The sequence below is a fragment of the Ammospiza caudacuta genome, chromosome 20 (genome assembly GCF_027887145.1).
Source record: "Ammospiza caudacuta isolate bAmmCau1 chromosome 20, bAmmCau1.pri, whole genome shotgun sequence".
NCBI lineage: Eukaryota > Metazoa > Chordata > Aves > Passeriformes > Passerellidae > Ammospiza > Ammospiza caudacuta.
Genome location: NC_080612.1, coordinates 8,139,643 through 8,163,429, shown reverse-complemented (window position 1 = coordinate 8,163,429; position 23,787 = coordinate 8,139,643). Strand labels below are relative to the sequence as shown.

Below are 23,787 nucleotides of genomic sequence, written 5' to 3'. Positions count from 1 at the left end.
GAGCGCGGCAGGAACGCTGTCGGGAAGGTGCTGCCGGCTTTCCATTTCCCAGCACATGAGTCACCTCCCTGTGCTGCAGCAGCAGCAGGGGCAGCGGGGAGCCCGGGGGCCGAGCCGCCCCTGTGGGCCTGTGGGAGCAGCAGTCCCACCCTGCCTGCATCCCAAACTGCCAGGAAGCGTTGCTGGGGAGCCGGCTGCAGTCAGAGCTTGGCTGTGTCCACTCCGCAGAGCTTGGATGTAACTTTGCACTTGGACCAAACAGCCTCCGGAGATCTCCTCCTACTGAAATCCTCCTGCAAATCTGGGAGCAGAGCGTGTCTGAGTCCTTCCCATCTCACGGGGCTGACACTGTGTGTGCAGTAGCAGGAGGAGATCTGTGGGTTTGGGGCTGGGAGGGAGGTCTGAGCCTCTCTTCCCTGCTGTCCGGGGGTGTTCTCTTCCCTGCTGTGTATTCCCAGGTCTCTGGAGCCCCAGCTACTCCTGAGAAATTTGTAAATGTGCTTGTTGCTCCATGTCTGGTGTGTAACAAATCCCTGGTGCTGAGATCCAATGGTGCTGGAGGTCACAGTGTGGTGTCACTGGCATAACAGTCACAATGTGGGGAATTCTATAAAATTCTTAACCCCTGAATAAGAACTTTTAAGTAAAGAGTCAGGTATTAAGAAAAAGGGAACTTTACAAATAAATGCTGTGGTTAGCACCTGTCCTCCATCTTCCTCAGGCTTGCACCAAACACAGTCCTGCCCTATCTCAACCTCAGTTTCTCCCATTTTTTGATTGTGCTTGGTCTGTCCCAGACCTTCAGTGAGGATATGAACAGCACAGGAGATTGGGGCTCATGCATGATAGTTCATATCTGCTGCTCTTTGCTTTTTTGCTCCTATTCTTTTGCTGTGGTGTGGGTTGGTCATGACCGCTCAGGGGTGCCCTGTCCTGGCACGTGTCCCCTGTAGGATTTGTGACATGTCCTCTGTGTCTCTTCTCCCAGCCACTGCCACTTTTTCATAAACCACCCAACACCAACCGCAAGGTCACCGTGTGCTCTTCTGACAGGGTGACTTTTTTTGTGCTGTGTTTAAACTGGTTTCAAAACCAGCCAGCTGTGAGCAGCACGTGGCATTTCACATCCTCCTCCCACGCAGCTCACTGCTGTGGTTACCTGAGCCCTGCAGTGGGTGCCAGGGCTCAGGTGAGCACAGGAAGGGCTCTGTGGCCCGTACCCAGTGCAGCTGAGCTGTGCTTGTCCCCAGGGACAGCACCAGGCACGCTGGAGCTGGTCTCAGCTGCCTGTGCAGCCAGGCAGCACTGGGAAGATCCTGGGAGATGAATTGGATCTGTTGTTTTCTCTGACAGAGGAAGACAAAGAATTCCCACATGAAGTGCATCCCCTGCTGTTCAGCATCAAACAGTGTGTTCCTGCTTTGTCCAGGGAGGCATGCAGCCAGTGAGGGTCCCACTGACCCGGCTGCCTCCTGTCAGGAGCACTTCAGGTGTGAAAAAGCTTCTTGCAGACCTCAAACCCATGGGGCAAGGAGTGCCCCCCTAGGGGAAGGAGACACAGAGAGGTGGCCACTTGACATGGCAGAGATTTGCAGTTGCTGGTGCTTCCCAGGCTGGGACATAGGTGACCAGCCAGTGTTTTGGACCATCCTGGGCTCTGGCTGGGGCGGGACCATAGTGGGGTGGCCCATTTTAACAGTTTGGTAGCCATCTGCACAACCAACTCACAGAGAAGTTTGGATCCCTTTATCCCGACCACAAACACTCCAAGAATTTTAATTTTTTTTTAATTCTGTAATTTGGGGAAATAAAACTCTGGTTTCTGAAAAGACTAATTGAAGCCGTGCTTGCGGCAGGGGCATCTCGGTGAGTGGAGAGAGAGGAACCCCCTCCCAGCCCATCTGTGCCCAATTTACTCCAATCTGGCCTCTCTGAGGCTTTTTTCTTTCTCTCTCTCTTTAATAATTTGTTTTATAATTCCTGGAATCAAACCCATCTCAGACACACTGTTTTATTTTACTGTATTATTGGATTATACTTCCTATAAATCACTGGATGTTATTCATAGGCCACCACCAGAATAACTTCCCCTCTCCCCCCAAACTCCCCCCTGACAGCCCTGCATTCCAAACAAGCACACACCAAGGTGGGGGTGCAGCAGCACGGGGCACCCTAGAGACACTTCCCGGAAATCCCAGCAAATTTGCCTGGCTGTGGGTGTGAAGCATCAGGCTGCAGCACCTGGATGCCTTCTGGCACTCTGGGCCGGTGGAGTTGTGCAGTGTGGAGTTTGTTAGGAGGTCGGGCTTAGGTGGAAGTGGAGAGAGGAGGGGGCTGCCATATGTGCATCCTCAGCACATGTAGGGAATGAAGTTGCATCCCCCAGGGCCGAGCAGAGTCAGGGCACAGAGGCACAAGGAGGGTCTGGCCAAGTGTGTTGCTTTAGCTGAGGATTGGGGAAGTGGAAAGGGACAGTTTGGGCAGGGTGAGCTGTGCACGGGGCATCTGCTCTGCCAAGGAGGAAAAACTGCTTCTTGTGCCCTGGCATGTGGGTTGTGAGGAGGGCTCAGTGTGGCAGGGGCAGGCTGAGCTTTGCTCTGCACACCCTGGGTCTGTCTTCTTGAGTGGAACAGGGTCAGGTTCTCTGTGCAAGGTGGCGTCAGCTGGGACACCCTGAAGGCTCGTGCGGAAACGGAGGTTTCACAGCAGCAGCTTCCGAGCACTGTCTGTGGCTTTTGCCACACTGGTCCTGAGACCTGGGCCAAGCAGGTCAGTGCTGCAGGGGTTGGAGAGACTCTGCCTGGCTCAGAGAGGAGCTGCTGCCACACAGCTGTGACTGCAGCCTGTGCAAGGTTTGCTAAGGCACGTGGCCCTGCTTGCTCCTTGAGCACTGACACCAGCTTAAGATGCGGATCTTGCCCAAATCTTGATACACGCAAGGAAAGATCTGTAGGTCAGTGCAAATCCCCTGCAGCTCTTAAGCAGGTCCAGGACTTTCTGTTATCACTGGGGAGGTCAGAGCTCTGAGGTGAGGCTGTGCTGTGGTTACCAGCAGCCAGCTCTGCTGCCATTCCACCCTCCTCACAGCCCTGTGCCGGACACGGCGGGTCTCGCTTTGCTGACCGCACCTGCTCAGCCTTGCAGCCCGAACCCTTAAAATATCCCTAGAGATGATGCAGAGGCTGGTGGTGTCTGCCTCAGCTCTGACCATTGCCACGGGCTGGTTTGTGCCGCTCGGACCCAGCTCTGCTCAAAGAGCTGACTGCAGCATCAGAGGGCTCAGAGGAAGCACCTTCTGATCACCTGTGGCAGCCTCATCTCCACCTCCTCTTGTGAAGCTCTAACCACATCTTGCATGTTGGAGCTGACAAAAAGGTGGGGGTAATCGACTGCAAGAGAGTCCAGTGCATTTGCCCGAGTTTAAAAATAAAGCAGTGCTGTGGGTAACTGCCTTGGTTTGGTGGAGTTTTAAAATTAGGCACAAAAGAAAGCTTAATAAACCTTCGGCTATAGATAGCAGCAGAAGCAACTTGATGTGTCCCTATCTGGGGTGCAAAACTGAGTTCTTTTCTCTGAATTCTCCTCTTTGTGTGGTAAATACACACTTCAGCTGTGGGCTGTGACACCTTTGGGCTAAGCAGCCAGGAGGGTGATGAAGATGTCACATTGCAGGGCTGTGCCAGGGGGACGCTGAGCATCTGCAGCCCTGTGCTCCGGTGAGAGCAGAGCCTGAGGTCCCTCCACCTGCCTGGGGGGCTCAGCTTGTAGTGCAAAGCCCATTTGATGCAGGGAGGCTGGAGTTGAGCAGTTTGACGTCTGGCTTTCTCTGGATGCTGGGGCTTTGGTTGATGTACAGCAGTTGTGGGCTGAGGTGTGTGCACTGAGATCTCCAGCTGCACCTGGAGTCGCTGTGTGACTTTGCCTCTGGGACTGGGCAGTGCTGTCTTTAGTGAGGTGGTGTTAAGACATAACACTTCCCAAGGCCTTAAGTTTGGAGGAACTGGATGTTTAATTTATCCTTCCCCTCCTTTCACATTACTGCTTGTATTTGCTTTGCATTTGAGTGGTATTTCAGAGAGGAAACTCAGAGGAGGGCTAGCTGATTCTGGTGTCCATCCTTCCCCTTGCTGCCTGCCTTGCACTGAGGCTCCTGAGGGAGCTGGCTCTTTGATGCCACTCCCTTTGCAAAGGGCTTTTACACTGAATTTAGTGTTATTTAGTGATATCTGCTACTCCCTGTGTCCAGACACAACCCATACCCTGAGGTGTGTGAGTAGGAGGAAGCGCTGAAGTGGTGCAGGGAGTTCTACCTGCATTGCTCATCTCAGGAGCCACACAGCTTCCTGTGCTGAGCCTCCTGAGGGACACGTACGTGTCCAGAGATGGCAGCTGACCCTCCAGGGTTTCTCCTCTGAGCCACTGGGAGTGTTGGAGGTTGGCACAGTTGCTGGGAACTGTCAACGCCTTTCCCTTCAGGGAAGGAAGCTGTCTCGGACTTGAGACACATCAGTAAAGTTCAGGTAAAATAATTCGTGTCTTCAGAGTCTTGCTCTCGGGCTCTTGAGGCTGGTGGCAGCAATGTTTAGACCAAAGTCTTCCTTTGCTTATTCCCCTCTGTTTCCTGTTTAAAAGGCAGATTGTCACATATTTGGGGATTTATTTACCGTAATTGGAGTTATTTTCCTGGCTGCTGGCTTCTGCCCTCTGATGCAAGACTCCTCAGTGAAACGTGTGTCCAGAAAGCCATGTGACTTTTTTTTCCCCTTGCCACAAGTGCCAGCAGGAGATGCAATAATCAACGCGCTGCAGGGAATTTCCACTGGCAGTTCAGGTTTCTGAAATCTAGACCTTGGCTTGGGAGGCAAAAGATTGAGCACGGCTTTGTGGCAGGGAAGGGAAAGGTTTCCAGCAAAGTTGAGCGTTTGCTGGTGTGTCAGACTCTCCACTCCTGCCCTCCAGCTCAAGTGCAGCAAAGTCCACATCAAGTGGTGTTAGATGAGCTTGCTGGGGGTTCTGCCTGGTCTGCCTGTCACACAAGCACATCCTTACATCTGCCCTTGAAGCTGTTCCATTAGGTGATAGCAGGATCTCATTTCAGGGCAACAAATCGAGGGGAAATGATTTGTAAACACAAAGCCTGAGTCTGCTTTAGAGCCAAGCTTCAGCAGCCCCAGCAGCAAATCAGGACAATCAGTGACAGGTGAGGTGAGGTTGGAGAGGCTTTGCTGTGGTTCCAAGGCATGGCCAGCTCTGCAAACACAGAGTCCAGACCCTATTTGGATGAAGAAGCAGCGTTGCTGTGTAAAATGAAAGGCAGGAAATGGAGCAGTGGCACACTGTGTCTGTCTGTCCTGCTGTGGAACAAGAGGAGGTGCTCAGGCAGCTGCCCAGGTCTCTGCATCTTCCCAGGTTTGGTGGTGGAGAAAGAGGGGTGCCAGGCAGAGTGAGGTGCACCAGGTGCAGCAGCTTTGGTGAAGCCTTAGATGTTTGCAGCGTGACAGGAAGTCCTTTTGCTTTTGAAGAGATATTTCTGATTCTTTAATGTGCCTTGCACCTTTGATTTCCTCATGCTTTTAAGTAGCACCAAGTCAATTACTGTATTTCTGTTTAATTCTCTGAGAGAACACTGTATAATTAGGCTAATTATGCTGCTTTGTGAAGTTGTAAAACTCCTGATTGAGCTTGAGGGGCTGTTTTATAACCTTCCAGGTGTAGGCAGGGGGGGCTGCCCGCCCCGTGCCCTGTGCAGGTTTGGGTGCAGCCTGCCAGCTCCGTGAGGGCAGTTCCTTCCCAGGGGCTGCCCCACAGCCTCATCCCCTGCCAGCTCCATCCTGCCTTCCTCTTTTCACGGGCTGCACTCCCTCTGGGAATGCTGTGCCCAGAGCTAGGGGAGCTTGTTGGGGTCTCTTCTTGCCTTAATGTTGAGATCAGGAATGGCAGCACAGCCGAGGCTGTTTCTGCTCTTGAGTGTCTGAGGAGCTGACCCAATCCAGGTTTAGGTGTGGGGATCTTTTATTTTCCCAAATTAGGCTGTGTGTGCCCTGCACTGAGTTCTTGGCAGCACAGAGCTGGCTCTGCCTGTGCTAAGTGACAGTCAGGAGGAGGAAGGTGTGACCTTCAGGTGTCACCCTGGCTGTGTGATGCTCACTCCAGCTTCATTGACCAGGACAGTTTAACCCCAGCTGAGTGCCAGCCCTGAAGGAACATGGCCCATCTCTAATGGAAGGGTCATTTTTAATGCTGATTGGTGTGGCTGTGGTGGCCTTAGGGCTGGCTGGTAGGTGACACACAGAGGGCACAAGTGATTTGTCTGCCCTGGGTCTCTCAAGTCCCACCCCAGAGAAGCAGCCAGGAGCACATCACTGTGGAATGGGAAGAATATACCCGACGGGGATGGGTTTGGCTGTGGAGTTTCTCCATTCCCCCTTCTCCCATCCCTCCTGGGATCATCTGGCCCCCTGACCCTGGCTCAGTGAACTCGTGGTGCTTCTCTGCCAGCCCCAGCAGCAGAGCTGGGGCGTCTTGCGAAAGCAGCGCCTGCTCCCCGGCTAATGGCACAGGGGATGGAGAAGGAGGCTCCGGCTGCCAAAGGCGGGTTGGGAACAGCATAAACCCTTCAGCCCGAGGAGCCAAGGGCTGACAACCCTCGTGCCTGGTGCTGGGAGCCGAGCAGCTCGTCCGTCCCGCCCGCCCGGGGGGCCCCAGGCGCGCTCGGGGCCGCGGCGGAGAGCGGCCAAAGGCGGCCACATGGGCGCGGGTGGCTCGGAAAGCAGCGCAGAGGAAGTGATGCTCCCAAACCCATCTGCACGGGGAGCGGGAGACGCGCCCCAGCTGGTGCGAGGCCCTGGCAGCCCCGGGAGCTGCCGTCTGTTGGGCTTTACTGCTGTCTACGTTGAAACACGGCTTGGGAAGGACGGGAGGGGGGTCGGTGGCACGGTGCCAGTCCCGGTCCTCCTGGCCTTCTCGTTGCTCTCTCCTCCTCCTCCTCCCCGCTCCCTCCAATGCTTTAAAGTCACATTTCCAGGCCAGACATAGAATTAATCTCTGGGCACTTCACATTGCTGGCAGCGCAAAGCAGGATGTGGGATCTTTTTTTCTCTCTCTCTGCGTCTTGGCTGACTTTTTTACCTCTCGAAGAATTTGGAAGGGCCGTGAGATTCCCCCCACCCCCCCTCGCCTCAGTGCCGTGCAGTTTTTCAGCACGCTGATCACCCTGCTGTGGCTTCACCCTAATAGATTTCATATGCTGACACAGTTGACATCAGTACCAAACTATTTTACATGTGATCTGGTGTATTTCCTGAGGAAATCTGCAAGATATTTATTAAGAACTAATAAAATAAACCTCTCCATGAGCTTTTAGGTAGTTTTCAATTTTTCATGTCTCTCTCGTTTCCTCTTATCAATGAGTTTCTATTTTCTCCCTCCTCTCTGACCATTGCACAAGGAAACAAAAATAAATGTTTTAAACCGTTCCTGAATGGACACTGGGAATATTTCTGTAGTGATGTATTAGCAAAGTCGTATTTTTAGGGCTGTATTGTCAAGACTAAAAATATCCCGCTGCAGTGCATCCTTTTTATAGGGCTTTGTGTGTGTGTGTGTGTATGCTGAGCATTGTGCAAGTTTGCACCAACGTGCAAAGGTCTTTGTACTACTGCAGCGTTGCCTCCCCATCACAGCTGGACTCCATTAGGCTTTGGAAATTAGTGTAATCCCGGTTAAGAAAGGGGAAAAAAAATTAATTAATCTTGCAGAGCCGCGTTTCCCCAGCTGAGCCGGGATACCTGCGTGGCAGCCGCGCTCCGGAGGGCTCCAGCAGCCGGTGGTTTTGCCACGGCTTTCCTGCCTCGGAGGGTGTTCCCTGACGGAGAACAGCAGCTCTGCTCTCCCTGCTTCCCCCGGAGCAGCGGGGTTCAGGCAGGACGGGCTGCGGGCTGCAGTCACCCGGTGGGTTCTGCTCATTTGTCACACCCGGGAACCCCTTGGGGCTGCGCTGTGCTGGCAGGCAGCAGCGTGTGTGTGTGTGTGTGTGTGTGTGTGGCAGGGAGCAGGCTGGATGCTTCGCGTTCTCAGAGGGATTTTCTGCCTTCCTGCTATTTGTGTCTCCTTCAATTAGCTGCGATTGGAACAGAGAGAACCAAAGGTGGGCGCTGGGCTTGAGAAGCCGCCTCCCCTGTGCGCTGCTTGCGGGGGGACCCCTGTGCCGCGCTGGGAGGCGACTCAGCCTCTCCGTCACGTGTGATTGATGCAGCCCTTTCCAAACACGATTTCCCCTCCTTCTCGCGTCCGTGGAGCTGCGGCCGTCACTCCTGTCCCCAGCAGCAGCAGCCCTGCGTCACAGGTGGTGGGTGCATTGGCTGACGGGGGCTGACGGCCGGGCCAGCGCCGTGCGCATGGCACACGCGCCGCGCTCCCCCTCCATCCCCTCTGTTCACTCACGGGCTCCTCGCCGTAGCTTTCCTGTCGGCTGCTGCTGCCGTCTGGAGAGCCACAGCCTCTCTGCTTCCTGTAGAGCAGTTCAGCGAAAGCAGTAATTAGGGCCCGTAAAAATTTATTTTATTAGCGAGAAGTGTTGGTGGGTAATTGGCCATAATTTGAACCCAGCCAGATTGGAGATTAATAAAAAAAAATTCATACACATGCATATATATATATATATATATAGTAAAAAAAAAAAAATCATAGAGAGATCTTTTTACCAGAAACACCAGGGCTGTGAGCTGGAAACCCTTCCCGAGGCGGGTGGGACGGGACGGGATGGCGGCTGCGGAGAGGGCGGCCGGCAGCGAGCGCCTGTGCTGTACCCGTCCTTGAGGGTGTTTGACACTGGCATGGGAAGAAAGGAAACCTTGTTTTCCAAGAACTCTGCTCTTTCTCAGCTTGATAAGCATTTAAAATAAAAGCTGCACAATTGGAATTGGCAGAGCATCCTCATTCTTTTGTCTGTCTGTTTATTTTTTTCCCCTCATCCCTCGACATGTGTGCTACAGCCCAGGGTTACTACACCCCGTGGAACCACAGGCCTGGAGCTCTGCAGGCGCTCGCCAAGCTCTGCCCACCCCCGGCCTGGCTCTTTGAAGCCTGGCAGAGCAACAGAGATCCAGCCCCGACCCTGGCAGCCTCCTGATGGCCAGGGCACTGAAGCCTTTGACAAAACGTGCATTCTCAGCCCCTTTTGGCTCCCCCTTTGCTCGCAGGGCAGCAAACCCAGGGCTGCGCCTGGAGCCGGAGCGGTGGTTTGGAATCAGGCTGTGACTGCACTATATGGACCCGATGGCTTTGGTATTTATAGGCTTGGTTGGAGCAGCTTGAGCGTGGCCAAGGGAGCGGGAGCGGCTTGAGGGCCAACGCTCATCCCGACGGAGGGTGATTGGAGAACTCCCCGCTCCGGGAGGACGGAAGAGCCAAGCCCCTCTGCACACATGTCACGCGCGGTTCCTGCCGCTTGAGTCACACCAGGGAGTTACTTCAGGCTACTAGCCCTGCTTGTTGCTTTGGTGTAAGTTACTCGGGGCGTTCCTTCAGGTCCGTAGTGCTTGTTTTTTGCTTGGCAGCCTCGGGGCTGGGACCTGGTGTAACCGTTTCCCAAGGAATATTTTTGGTTTGAAAACTGAAGGTCAGCAGTTCGCGAGGGCTGCGCTCGCAGCCAACTCTGTGGTTCGCCTTGTGCCACCGGGCCAGCAGCACTTGAAATCCTGATCAATTGATCTGCAACAATATGAAACCACGAAGGGTGACTGCCAGTTAAAACTCTCCGTCTCGCCCCATTTTCCCCACCCAAAGTGTCTTTCTGCCCATATCCCCTTTCTTGCCGCCTGTCTCCCTCCCTCCCTTTCGGCTGTGTATTGGAGTTTTTGTCTATCTTTTTCCATCTCTCTGTCTCTTTTCATAACAGTTTTTAATAATGTTTTAGTTAGTTCCAGCCTTTTCCCTCAATGGATCCCATTGGAAAATACATTTGAAAGGAAACAGTTATACACTTCCCTTCCTTTGAAACTCTGTTGGCACCTTTTCCAGTGCAGTAAACCATACAACATGGATTTTCAAAGTTTCCAAACACAGACATGCTGGCGTTAAATTTATGAAAAAATATTTTATTCGGCTGTATAGTAACTATGAGTCTCCGAGCTGCTGGTCACAGTGAAATCGAAGCTCGCTTTGGAACTGCAACAGGTTTTCAAATCTCTGCAGGAAACAGCGCTGGAGCCTGCAGCTCCCTTGTGTCCTCCTGCCAGGAGACACAGCAGCAAACAAAAGGGGTGCTGGGGCACCCCATGGCCAGCCCACCAACCCCCAGCACAGCCTTTCCATCTGTATGGCCAACGGGAGCTGCAGGGAATATCACAGTTGTGCCAATCCTATCTCAAACCATGGGGGAAAAGAGGCATTTGGCATAAAAGTGTGATGTGTTTGAATGTGGAGGGCTGAGGCTCTTTAGTTGCCGAGTGCTCCATCGCCTGTGTGAGCCCGCACGTGCGCTGGGAGCCGAGGCTCTGGCTCCATGCGAGTTGTTGGAGCACTGAGATCATATTTTCTAACAGGGGGGCTCGGATGTTGAACTTCCTGGAATGGTTTCTCTGCGTGCTGTGGGTTTGTGCCTGTGGTCACGGCCCTTCCCACAGGGAATCGCTCGCTCGACACCTGAGAACCTCCCTTTGCATGGCACCGCCCACAGCTGAACTTCTTCCAAATTTCCACAAAATACCACAGCCCTCATTCACCACCAGAGATCTGGTGGGTGAATCTGACTGTGTCTTCATGAGGAGCTTTTTAGGGGTTGTTCCACCTGAGAACCTCCCTTTGCATGGCACCGCCCGCAGCTGAACTTCTTCCAAATTTCCACAAAATACCACAGCCCTCATTCACCATCAGAGATCTGGTGGGTGAATCTGACTGTGTCTTCATGAGGAGCTTTTTAGGGGTTGTTCCACCTGAGAACCTCCCTTTGCATGGCACCACTCACAACTGAACTTCTTCCAAATTTCCACAGAATACCACAGCCCTCATTCACCACCAGAGGTCTGGAGGGTGAATCTGGCTGTGTCTTCATGAGGTGCATTTTTGGGGGTTGTTTCCACCTGAGAACCTCCCTTTGTGTGGCACCACTGGCAGCTGAACTTCTTCCAAATTTCCACAGAAGACCACAGTCCCCATCCACCATCAGAGCTCTGGAGGGTGAATCTGGCTGTGTCTTCATGAGGAGCATTTTTAGGGGTTGTTCCACCTGAGAACCTCCCTTTGCGTGGCACCGCCCGCAGCTGAACTTCTTCCAAATTTCCACAAAAGACCACAGTCCTCATTCACCACCAGAGGTCTGGGTGGTGAATCTGGCTGTATCTTCATGAGGAGCATTTTTAGGGGTTTTTTTCAAACAGAGCAAGCCTCAAAGGCTGCACCCAGTGGCACTTCAGGTGTGGTGTAAGGCACACAAAGCCTCCTGTGATAGACAAGGTGATGATAAAGAGCTCCCAGGCTCAATTTTCCTGTTGTCCTTTTGCTTATAAAATTTCTTTCCATTCTCATGGGAGTTTTTCAGAGAAGCCACTAATTAAGAGTTATTGTTGTACTCAGTGCCACTTGGAGTATAGGAAAATCTACAAGATTCAGGTGTAAATAATTGGATGGTAAACTCACTAATGCATGCTGAAATCTTGGGTTTGGGTGCCTTTTTTCATGGTACTGATGGAGAACTGAGCTTAAGGAAAATACCAGATTTTCTAGTCCCTTGTCTGCCCACCTTGAGATACAAAAGATGGAGTGCTCTTAAAAAGAGAATCCTTCAAAGCAGAGTTGCCCAGTGTCTGCAAATTCCATCCCCTCTGTGTCACCAGCCAGCCAACAAGTCAGGGACACAAAAATAGCTGAGCACATGCATTGGGAGGAGTTAAGGGGACTTCTGGATCTCCCTGAAAGTTCAGGACCAAGGCAAGGAATGGAATCAAGTTCTCCATCTTAATCCCCCAAACCATGACCTGGCCCTGCAGCCCTGAGGCTCATTGAACACATGCACATTTCAGCACATCAGAACACTCTGCAGGAGGGTCTCTGCTGCCTGTTAATTTTCTGTGCTGACTGAAAATGGTACCTTGAGGGGAGAAAAAGTGACGTGTCGTTAGGACGGCTTTATGGTGAGTAAGTGCGATGGACTTGACTTGAAGCTGCAGAGATGCCTCCAAGTCTGGTGTTCTGAGATTTTTCTGCATGTGTAGTTTCTGTTCAGTTTCCATAGTTTTCAGAAAAGCGAGCTCCCCCGTGGAACCAGGCTGAGCTCATCTGGGATCCTTGGCTGGCACGTGGGTCTGGATGCACCACACGAGGCTCTGCCATGCCAGGAATGCTGCATGTGTGGGGATGGGATCCTCTGGGAGAGCAGCCACTGATGGTGCCAGCAGAGCGCTGAGGGGCTGGAGAAGGGGCTGCTGTGCTGTGCCTCTCTTGTGCTGCTTCAGCCTCCTTTCCCACCTGCTTTTCCCTCCCCACTGCCTCACCTGGCTTGGTTTATTCTGTCCAAGCAGGTGAAGCAGCTGCTGCTTTCAGAGTGGCATGAGAGCTGTCTGATAGCAAACACCCCAATTTCCATAGGCCCCCACCTTGGCAAAGCAGGATGGAGATGGCAGAAGGCACACCCAGACCCGTCTGCTGTCCCCTGCCAAACTTCTGGTTCCTGCTCCAAGTGTGAAGGTGCTAGGGATTTTGCTGAAATGGTCAAAAGAATTTTTAACTTGAGGAGAACAATATATTTTCCCTAACCTCATTCTGGCAAATGGCTGAACCTTTGTAGTGGAAATTTTCCCAATAAATTTAGCTCGAAGAAAGCTTTTGGCATGAAGGATTGCATCCTAAATGGTTAAAGTTTGGCAAAGTTCTTAGGAACTGAAACCAAGGTCTTATAATGGAAATTGTTAAGTAAGCATCACTGCAGGCAGAGTGGCTGGGCTGTGCCCCTCCTGATGGGGTGTCCTGGGGCTGGGGGTGCCATTGCCATCAGCCAGGGAGGCTGGAGGGACTAAGCAGGGCTGGAGTGGGAGGTGAGGAGGCAGTTCAGGCTTGCAAGTGTTTGATGAAGACCCTGGGATTTCCTGCTTCCCAAGAGCTGGGAGGAGGGCATGGATTTCACTTCATGTTTTGATTTGCAAACAGTGGGCCCTCAGGAAGCCCTAGAAAGACGAGCAGCAAAGGAGGGAATGTGCTGAAAAGGAAGCTCCACACTTTGCTCTTCCTGCCCCATCAAAGGCTCCTTTCTCTGAATGCTCCTGTCTGCAGGCACTTGCTCTCATGAGCTTTAACTGCAGACTCAAATTGTTCACCCAGGTTCACACCCAAGGATGCCAGTTACGGGCTGTCTGCTCCCATTTTGCTGCCAAGGACATGCCCACCCCCAGCAAGAGCTTGGGGGGTAAAAAATGCTGCCTGTTATTTGCTGCTGTTATTTGTCCTTGTTTGTAAACTTCCCTCAGGGCTGGAGGAAATCTCTTGGGAAGCCCTGTTCACACCTCCTCCCTGTTGTAAATAACATCTGACACAGTTATGGCTGGACACACACAGCTCCTGGGGGGATGCTGGTAGCTCTTGCCATGCTGCTGTGTAACCCAGCTGAGCTCCCCAACTCCTCACTGGCTCTTTTGGTGAGGTTCATAGCTCTGGCACCTTCAAAAACAGCTGACAGATCTGTGCAGACAGTGGATAGGCCATCAGGGGTTTTCTTTTTCCATTCTGCATCACTGCAGTGCCCCTAAAACCCTTTTCCATTTCTATCATCCATGATTTTTCTTCTTTCACTCCCTATTTCATCTGAAAACATCCTGCTTGTGCATTTTATGGCAAATATTCCCTCCACAGGAAGAGACAGCTGGTGCCAGGCTGGTCTGGAGCTATAGATATGCTGATGAGCTGGCATGCCAGCTTGAAAGGGACACACTTCCTTATGAGCCAGCCAGGAGTTACATACATTTAGATTTGCCAGCCTTTTAGCTGCCAGACGGGTCAAACTCACGTTGCTGTCAGTTGCTGGCAGCAGAACCTGTGGCTCTGGGGGATCTGCTGTGACACTGCTGGCACTTTGCTGTGCCTTTGTCACAAGTGCCAGCATCAGAGTGAGGGCAGTGCTGAGAAATGAGAGTTTTTCTGGCAATTCTCCAGGTTTGCCAGCATGGCTGAGCCTGGAGGTGCCTCTGCTCCAGCTGTGATGGTCAGGGGCTGGCGTGTCTCAGTGCAAATGTGACTGGTGACAACTGGGATGGATGTGCCTCCCCAGGCAGGGGGAGTGTGTCTGACTCTGTATGGGCTGTCCCACATCCCAGACTGACTCCCACAGCCCTGCTGGGGTCAGGGGGGCAGAGCAGGAGCCTGCCCTTGCTGGCTGGGTCAAGCACCCCAAGCGTGTAGGGAGAGCTCTGAAGTGCTGCTCAGTGCAAGTGGAAATGGCTTCAATCTGTGTTTTGACTGATGGGTCTTTTCAGGAAATTTCTGAGAATAACATTTCTAAAAATGGCTGCTTCTTTCCACTGATATTTCCTGGAAAAGGCTGTAGTTAATTTTAAACCACTATCCTTTTCCCTTTTCAAGTGGAAATGGCTTTGTGCTTGTCCTCAAGGCTAATGTCATTCTTTCTGACCTAGCCCGGGTTGTGTGCTGGGGAGGGACATTGTGCCATTGCCTCCTCTTGCCATTGTGCCATTGTCTCCCAGAGCTTCAGAAATTGGGGTGTTGGGGACACTCTGTGCATGTGTCTGCTTTCCCTGTCTAAATTAATAACTTCTTATTAAGTTAGCATTATTAATAGTCACTTCACAATGATGTTTTTTGTCGTTGACTCCTGGCCAGCCCCGAGTACACAAGAAAGCTGTCCCTAAAGCCATTCCCTACAGCTTTGTTCATCAGGGTCAGGAAGGATATACTGAGCTGGTTATCGCACCCCAGGTGCAAGGATCCAGCCCTGCCTGGGCTGAGGGACAATGAGAGCCAGAGACAAGCTCCTGGATCAGCCAAAGGGAGCTGGCAGCCCAGAGCTGTCTGGGGCAGGCAGCCCCTTCGTGTTGGGCAGAGCATGGCTTCCCCTGTGCCTCCTGGGCAGGCTCTCTGCTTCGGGTGGGAATATGTCATTAATTTTTATACCTTCCCCTGTAAACCATCGACCCTTTTTATGATGTCATGAGGGATTCCTTAATTTTGCAGCTGCTTCCTGGTTACGTCAGAGAAGAGCCTCCCGTCCTAGAGCCCAGCGCTGCAGTCCAGGACGGCTGGAAACAAATGAAGTGTTGAATATCTAATGGCTTCCACAGGGAGAGCTGCTCCATCCTCCCCAGGCCCCCGGCATTCCTCACCTCCTAGGCCTCCCTCCTTCCTTCCCTCGGACAAGTCAGGCTTGCAGAGGGAGCTGCGGGCTCCTGGGCGGCCCCAGCTGCTCTGGGAACACGTGCAGTGAGTTCTCTGGTGCTGCTGCTGTGACTGAGACCTTCCCAGGGCCTTCCTGCCTCTCCACGGGGGGACATCAGTGCAGGGAGGTGGTTTGGGGGCATGCAGGTTATTACTAAAATCCTGAGGTTGCTTGGGGAGGGGTCCAGCCCTGTGTGCTGCAGGTGGTGATGCTCAGCTCGGCCATAGTACTGGAGCTGCCATCCTGTTTGCTCAGAGTGTGGGAGCATCCTTCCAGGAGAGCTGCCCATCATTCCCAGGGTATCAGGCAGGGCTGAGCAGTTCCCAGGCTCTCTCAGGGGGCAGATGAGTGCATGTGTGACTCGCCAGTTCCCAGAGCTGGGAGTGCCAGTGACTCACAGCTCCCCTTCCAGGGGGTGTTGGGGAAATGCCCCACAGATGTGAGCATCCCCCTCACTTTTGCTGCTTTGTATTCCCGTGGTTGTGTGCGGTCTCCACCAGCCCGGGCCGGCAGCAGGGCTCTCCTCACCCATTTCCTGCTGCCCTGTAGCCGTGCCAGGGCTGTGTCTGGCAGCAGGGAGTGACTCACCTCGGGGAAAGCTCTGTCTGAGAGTGAGGGAGCAGAGGAATTGCCTTCAGGTGGTGTCAGCTCCGAGGTGACCCCAGCTCGGGTCTCTTCCCCTCGGGGCAGCAGCCAGCTGGTGAATCAGTTGTCTGTGCCTCCAGGGTTGATGTGCTGACACATCAGGCGGGTGCCTTCGCCCCCAGCCCTGTGCTCACCAAGCTCCTGCAGCTCCTGTGTCCCCTGGCCAGCCCCTTATGTCATCCCTGGGACTGTGGCCATGGAACTGTTCGTTCTTTTGAGTGCCTTCCCATGCAGTCCTTCACCCTGTCACCAGGAAAGGTGGCTTCAGCTGTTGTTCCCTGGGAGCAAAGCACATCCCTGCTGCTCTGCCAGCGCTGGCATCACCTGCTGCCAGCACTGCTCTGGGCTTCCCGGCCTGGAGGCACAGCTCAGGTGGGGACAGAGAGGCCAGCATGGAGGCTGTCCCTCTGGAGCCCTCCTGACCCTTGGCTGAGGCACTCTGGTTGCTTCAATCAAAGGAATCTGCTCTCCTTTGAGATTTGTTGGCTGGGATTGTTTTAACTGTGGAAGGTTCAGCATTCCTTGTGTTTAGTTAGCTGGGATGGGTGGATGGAGGAGCATGTCCTGTGCTTGCTTGTAAGCTTGGGGGTTCCTGTGGCTCCTTTCCACCCAAACTGGGGCACACTCAGAGCAGAACAGCTGGGGGCCCACACTGCCCCATCCCTGTGAGCAGCCCACGTGTGCTGTGCTGGCTGTGCCCCGGTTGTCTCTCGCAGGATTTCCTTCAGCACATGGCACTGGAGCAGCCACCAGCAGCTTCCTCCAGCAAATCCCTCTCCTCATGGGCGGCTGCCCCTTGCTCTTTTCCCATTCCCATTTCCTGTGGTTGGTCGTGCTGCCCTAATAAAGCTTTGGCACTGCTGTTTTGCACACCCTAGTGGGAGAGGGGATGTGTTTATCACTTTTCCTGGAGATTATCTGTTTAAGCACTCTCTGACAGTTACAATAACAAGGGCAGCGCGTTGTGTTTCCCAGCAAAAGGACACTCTCTGCTGAAAGATGTATAGCACTAATTAGAAATACATAACATCCGGCCACATGGCAGCCTTCTCCTGGCCGCTCCATTTCCTGAGCTCAGACGACTTTGACGACAGTTGGTTTATGTTTTCCATGAATATAACGTTCTCAGAGAAACACTGCTTTCTCCCCACTACAAAAGTCCCCTTTTCTCCCTGCCTCTCAGCCTCTCCCCCGTGGAACAGGTAGATTTATGGCTGCAGGAGGGCTGGGTGGGAGCAGAGCCCGGGAGGATCCAGGTAGGAGCTTGCAGAGGGCGCTGCAGCTGCTGATCCACCCAGCTCCCTGCAGTCCCTGCAGGAAACTGCCTCCTGCTAGGGAAACAGCACTCTCTGTGCAGCCCAGACCTCAGCTGGGGAAAAAAACCCTTTCCTACATGCAAAGAAACAGGAGGACTCCTCTTCTTGATCTTCAGAAAAACCACCCATTGCTGGTTCCCAGTTGCTTTTGCTCTGTCCTTGCAGTCTGATGCTCATCAGCTCCCATTTTTTCCATCCCATCCCTCTCCATCTCTCACCCTTGCGCTCTGCTTCAGAGCCTGGCTCCAATCTCCAGCTCAGGCACTCATACAAGGACATTTTTACACGAGTCACCACCTGCTGGATGGGAGCAGAGCACTTGCTCTGCTGCCTGTAACGCAGGTGAAAGGGAGGTAGGAAGATGGAGCTTGCCCTGGGAGGTGAAATTTTAGCAGGTTTTAACTGTGGAAGGAATTCCTGTAATACAGGTGAAGGGAGGTAGGAAGATGGAGCTTGCTCAGGAAGGTGAAATCTTAGCAGGTTTTAACTGTTGAAAGGAATTCCTATTGAGTTTGGAAAAACTGCTGTCTTTCAGATGTTTATAGCTTGGCTAAGTGTGGACGGATTTCTAGTAGGACAGGAAAACTCTCTGTTAAAAAAGTTATTCTGCAGCAAAATCTCAGATCCTTGTTCCAGGGTTTACAGTTGCTAGATTAGCTGAAGGAAAAGGTTGTAAGTGGTTTTTTACAAACAAGGGAAAGCCACTATCTTGTTTCCTAGCCTCATTCTCACAAGTGGCTGAGCTGTTTTGGCTGAAGATTTCCAGGAGGATTCAGGTTGACACAGGCACCTACTATGGAAACTTCAGCAGAGTCTGGGCCAGCCAGAAAAAGGGGCTGACAAGTGGTGAGCGTCAGGCAGGGTGCTCAGAACTGCTGCAGCTTTTGACCTGCTGCCAGTCTGACCTTCACAGGGGCCTGCAGGGCTCTCATTTATTTTTCTGGTGCAGAAATACAGATCTTTGAGGCAAATTCAGCCTATGAGGAGTGGGGTAGTGCAAGTCAGTTATTTCAAAGTGTTTGGTGACTGTTTTAAAATGCTCTGCCTGCTCCTTCCTAGCCCCATGCAGTGTTCCACAGACTGGAGCTTTGCTGATGTTGATGTGGGGCTACAAGTGGTCAAGAAACAGCTCCAGCTTAAGGCAACTCCCCAAAGGAGGCTTTTTAGGCCAGTTCAGCTGGCTGCAGCATGGCTCTGTGTGTTGGTACAGCAGCACAAACAGGGCTGTGCATTTACCCTGAGTCAGTCTTGGCTCTGAGTGCAGGAGCCCTGACCTTAGGTTGTGGTTTAACAAGCAGTTATTGAGGCAGCAGTGCCAGCTTTGCCCACCTGCCTCTGCACCCACGCAGCACCCCTGAAGGCAGTGGCACAGCTGAGAGGTGACATTTGTGAGCCTGCTGAGCACTGGTGTTCTCAGAGCTGAGAGCTGACGTGACAGCAGCTGTTTATCCAGGGCTGGCATTAACAGGGACGCTTGCTGGCTTACAAGGGGAGGAAGGTGGAGGGGGAATGTGTTGTGGTTGGTGGTGTTGGATGATTTCCTGTGGAGTGTCACTGCTGTGGCTGCTGGTGGCACAGAGGAGCCACAGCTCCAGCTACCTCAGAGCTTGTAACCTTGTGGCCCCTTCTTTTGTGTGTGATTTCTTTCCACAGTTGCCTGACACCTCCACGGTGTGCCCCAGCTGTGCAGCGTGCCTGGGTGTCAATTGGGAGGGTTATCTGATTACAGCCCCATTTGGGGTTTCAGGGAGGAAGTGGAGTAGATTTGTGGCAGCTTTAGCTGTTGGGGTGCCATTGATGCCACTTGAAGTCTCTGTCACCGAGCTTTTGGTGGCAGCCTGCAGGGTTGCCTGTGGACCTGACACTCATTCTGCTTCACCTGCACCCACTGTGCATCTGGGAAAACAGATCTGGGAATTACAGTTTGCTCTAATTTGGGCAGTCAGGATCTCTCTGCCTGCTCTTGTTGGTCAGGGGCAGCTGGTATCTCCATTTTTACTAGTGCTGTGCAACTGCAGGGACAGAAATGACCCAAGTGTCACTCCATCCTCCAAAAACATCTTTCCCAATAAGTTTGTGACTTATTGTGCATTACCAGCAGCACAGACGTAATTACCAGCTCGGCTCAGAAGTAATGGTGCCCTGTGGGCTCCAGAGCAGATTTGTTGCTCCAGCCCTCACTTCAGCATATTTTCTACAAAATCTTTTCCTCTTAGTGCCAGGGTAGGCTCAGACACTGAGTGGGTCCAGAGATTTGGTTTCCTTGTTGCCCACCACTCAAAACATTTTACAAGTTTCTGTTTAAACACTTCAAGTGCTTTCCCCTTTGATTCTGCCCTCACCTTGTCTGTCTCCGGGAGTTTGTCCCCATATCCTCTGTTAGCCCTGGCCACTGGCTCCCAGCTCAGGGCAAGCCAGAGCTCCCAGCCTCCCAAGGAAAGTGGTAAAAAGGCGCAGAGAGAAAGTTTCTCCTGATTTATGGTGCTTTCCTCTTTTGTCCTACAATTAAGCTCTTAAGAGCCTTTGCTGGTGCATATTGAGGGGTCTTGAACAAGCACCCACCTGGATGTTTGTCTTTCTGTGCTGGAGGAGCCTCCTGGGAATGAGGCTGATGAGCTCATCCAGTGAATGAACTTTCAGGACTGGGGGAGTTTTGTGCATTTTACGAGTTTAATGATGAGCTGACAACACCCATGGTAGCTGAGCTGGAGCTATGTGACAGCAGCCCTTCAGTGTGGGTGTCCTAATGCTCTTACCTGCGCAGAGGGCAGCTTTGCAGGCTGTACCAGGGCTGAGCAGTGTTGGGGAACATCAGGGCACCTTTATGAGCTGGTGGGCACACAGTTAATGATTGCAGCAGCACAAGATGTTTGATGGACAGCTGTACCTGCTACAGCTCAAGTGCAGGAGACTTTTTAGTGTATTTTGGCTGTTAAATGTTGTGTGAGGAGCTTGTAGCCTGCAGCAAGAGCTGCTGGTGGCAGTGGGAAGGGCTGGGACCAAGCCTGGCCACAGCCACTACAGAGCACTGGTCTCTGTATCTCTGAAATACACTTTGAAATATGGGATGCTCATCACCTTCACCATCACAAGCACTGCAGCAGATGTTTTAAGCTTTGCCTGTTTCGGAGGGGTCAGGATGTAGCTTTTGCACCAGCTCAGTTTGGGGGTCCCTGTGAGCACAGTGAGTCCTGGGGGCTGCCCACTCAAATTGTGGGGGTCCATGCTGAAATGCCCAGAGATTTTCACCACCCAGGGGACTTGCCAGACTCAGATGTGGTGGCTGGACCACCGTGGTCTTGTTGTGTGTCCATTTCAGACAAGAAGGGAAGACTCTCACAGCATCTCACCCGAGTGCAGGGGGAGTGAGCTCAGGGAAGATGACTGCAATTTCTTGGACTGGACTGTGGCCAGAGCACTGGGACTAACACTCTTGATTGTGGGAAAGGCTTCATGAAAGAGATTTACTGTCCCAGAGTGGTCACATCTTTAGTTTTATGTTTCCTCCGAAAGCTGACAGCCCCTGTAGTACAGCACTTCCTACCACTGCTCTGCAGCACCAGCTCAGCCTGGCTCAGTGAGCAAAGCACCCTCTTACAGCTACCAGTGCCTTTGGTGCTACCCTGGGTTACCCTCCACACTGGGTGCTGAACTCATTGACAGCTGTAAGAACTGTCAATCCACCCTTCAGATGTTTCTCCTTATTTTTCCTGTATTTTCTTGGTGCGTTCTTGTCTTTTCTTGGATGTTTTTAATCTCCCACCCCACTCCTCTGAAATGATCTGTCTTTAAAACCCCGCTGTTTAATTCTGTGCACCTCAGGTGTTTTGCTAGCTCGAGATTAAATGTGATCTCAGCGTCTTGCTCTAATCTTCTTGCTGTTTGCTCAGAATCCCTGCTCTGCCACATCTGGGCAGTTGAGCTCCCAACACTTCCATGCTGATGTCTCCAGCAAAGGTGCCTGGCAGCGGGGGGGCTCTGGGGGCTCTCCCTTCTTTACTCAGCCCTGGGGCTTCACCCACCCCTTCAGAGTCAGTAGCTGTGAGTTTGTAGAAATCCTCTGCCTGGTTTGGGGCAGCTGTTCTCAGGTGGAAGCTCTGATGCTGCAGTAAGCCAGGGAGGAGCATCCTGCACAGAGCAAACTGCCCTGATGGGTACAACCCAGTAAATGTGTGGGTTCTCCCCAGCCAGCTACTCCCCCACATCCTGGGAGGGTGTGGATGGGGAATAGAGAGAGTTGGGAGGGCAGAGGCTTCCCTTAAGGCTTAAACCCCTTGTGAGAGCTCTGGGGTAGGCTGGCATGTCCCAGGCACTGCTGGCCTCCCCAGCCTAACCCAGGCTGGCTCCAGGCAGCTCCCTCGAGCCAGCTCCCCGCTGCTCTCAGCAGCCTCAGAAGTGGTTTCTGGCTGGGGGGATTTGCTCTCACTCTGAGCCAGCTCTCTTTGGAAGAGCTGTGGTCGTGTGGCATCTCCTCGAGTAACAGTTCCAATTAAGCTCTCTTGACAAGCTGTTGTGTGACTGTGAAACTAATGGGAGGAGCCCCTTCCTCAGCTGCTGAGGTTAAAACTCCAGCAGGGACAGAGATCAAACATGCAGCTAATTACCCTTTTAACACTTAAACATCCCCTCCTCCTCAGGGGAAGGCATCAGCCCCCAGCAGCAGCTTCTGTGCTGGGAGCCCTGAGTGCCAGCATGGCTCAGCACATGCCATGGGGTTGGGCATGGTGTGGGCAGGGGGGCTGCAGCCTCTCCCCACTCCAAAGCAGCCACTCACCACCTTTTTCCTCCCTACATGGAACCATTGTGTCTGGGACAGGTGTAAAATAGGGAATTGCTCACCCCTGCCCCTCATGGGGATGCAGAAAGGGGGGCAGTGAAGGTGAACCCAGCTGTGACCCACACCCTGTGTGTCTCCTAGAGTGCATCTCCGAGGATTGCCGCTCCGTCATCCAGGAACAGGCCACGGCCCTGGGGCTCTCCATGTTTGCCCTCCTGGTGAGGAGGTGCACCAACCTGCTGAGGGAATGTGTGCCAGGTAAGGGCTCAGCAGCAGGGTCCATGCAGGGGGAGGCAGCCTGCTGGGGGTCAGGCTGTTTTTTACATCCCTTGCTGTCTCTTGGGGTCTCAGGATTCTCCCCCAGCATCCCAAGCTCTGCCCAGATTTCAGCTGCAGGAAAGCCCCTGGTGTGTGCCGACAGAAATGTTCGGAAGAAAGGGATAGACTGAGGCCATGCTTTCTGCCAGCAACTGGGAAACTTCCCAAAACTGGGACACCTGGGAATCCTGTCTCTGTGATTGCTGCAGTGGCACCCTGCTGCCCTCAAGGAAAGGGATCACAAACACCCTGGCTTGCCCTCCAGGGCAGTCCATGGAGGGAGAACAGATCTGCCTTTGTGCTTGCTGTGGGTTGTGGCTGTTCCCTTGTGCGTCCCAGGCTGGGATGTTGGGATCTGTGTCATACTTTCCCAGTCCCTGCCTGAGCCTGGCTGTGGTGAGCTGCCTCAGCTCTCACGTCTTCTATTTGCAGTTCAGCCACAAGAGATGGAGCAGGAGGATGAGGAGGACGACATCAAGGTCTCTGCCTTGCCCCAGGACCTGAAGGAGCTGCTGCCCAGCGTGAAGGTCTGGTCGGACTGGATGCTTGGCCACCCGGACACCTGGAACCCTCCTCCAACGGCTCTTGAGCTCCCCAAACAGTACGTGCACCTCTGGTTTCTGCTCCCTCCCTGAGCTCCTCATGCTTCCCTCTTGCTCATGCTTTACTGCTGGCTGTGGCACGCAGGCAAGGCCCACTGCCCAGAGAATGTTGGGAATTTGTCACCCTTGGTGACACAGTGACTTCTTCATTGATGTGTGAATGGGGCTGGAGGGTGCCTGCAGGCTGCCCTATGTTTTCATATGTTAGAAGATGACTTATGAGGTGGATTTTGACTTTCTGCTTAGGATGTGCATCTGGTTTTGTTGGGATACCCTTCCTTTGGGTGTTCAGCTGGATGGGCAGGGCCCTCCTCTGGACCAGAGGGAACTCCGTTTCCAGCATAAGCATTTCATTGCCTTTTTTTTGACTGAGTCAGGCCAACCTTGCTTGGGCTGGGCTAGCCTGGAGCAGCTTGCCTGTTCCTGGCGCTCCAAAAGCCACCTCCCCTCTGCTTCAGAAGCTGCTTGTCCCTACCCTACAGCACCCGAAAGGGTTAATTTTCTAAACTGGCCGATTTCAGCCCATTAGTCTATAATGCGGACTAGGCAATTTGCATATTTTTGGACAGAAAATTGAGCGAAGGGGCCAAGTATGGAGTATGCAAACGGCCTCTGAGCATGCTCCGTAGCTGCCTTCCCGCAGGATTTTCCATCTGCCTCCGGTACTCCGGATCCAGAGCCTGAAATCACGTCTTACTGTTAATCCAAAGGAGCCAGAACCCTGGGTGATGGGAAGGAGCATTAAGAGTA

General features: G+C 52.9%; 1 protein-coding gene across 2 annotated transcripts in view; it reads left to right on the top strand.

Annotated features, from left to right (window-relative positions):
* The window catches only part of SMG6 (SMG6 nonsense mediated mRNA decay factor), a 105,528-nt gene that overhangs the window by 28,671 nt on the left and 53,070 nt on the right, over positions 1-23,787 (top strand). For both annotated transcript variants that reach the window (XM_058817578.1, XM_058817577.1), the window contains exons 11-12: positions 22,259-22,375; positions 22,868-23,036. In XM_058817578.1, the coding sequence (XP_058673561.1) occupies positions 22,259-22,375; positions 22,868-23,036 (286 nt within the window). The remainder of the gene's footprint in view (positions 1-22,258; positions 22,376-22,867; positions 23,037-23,787) is intronic.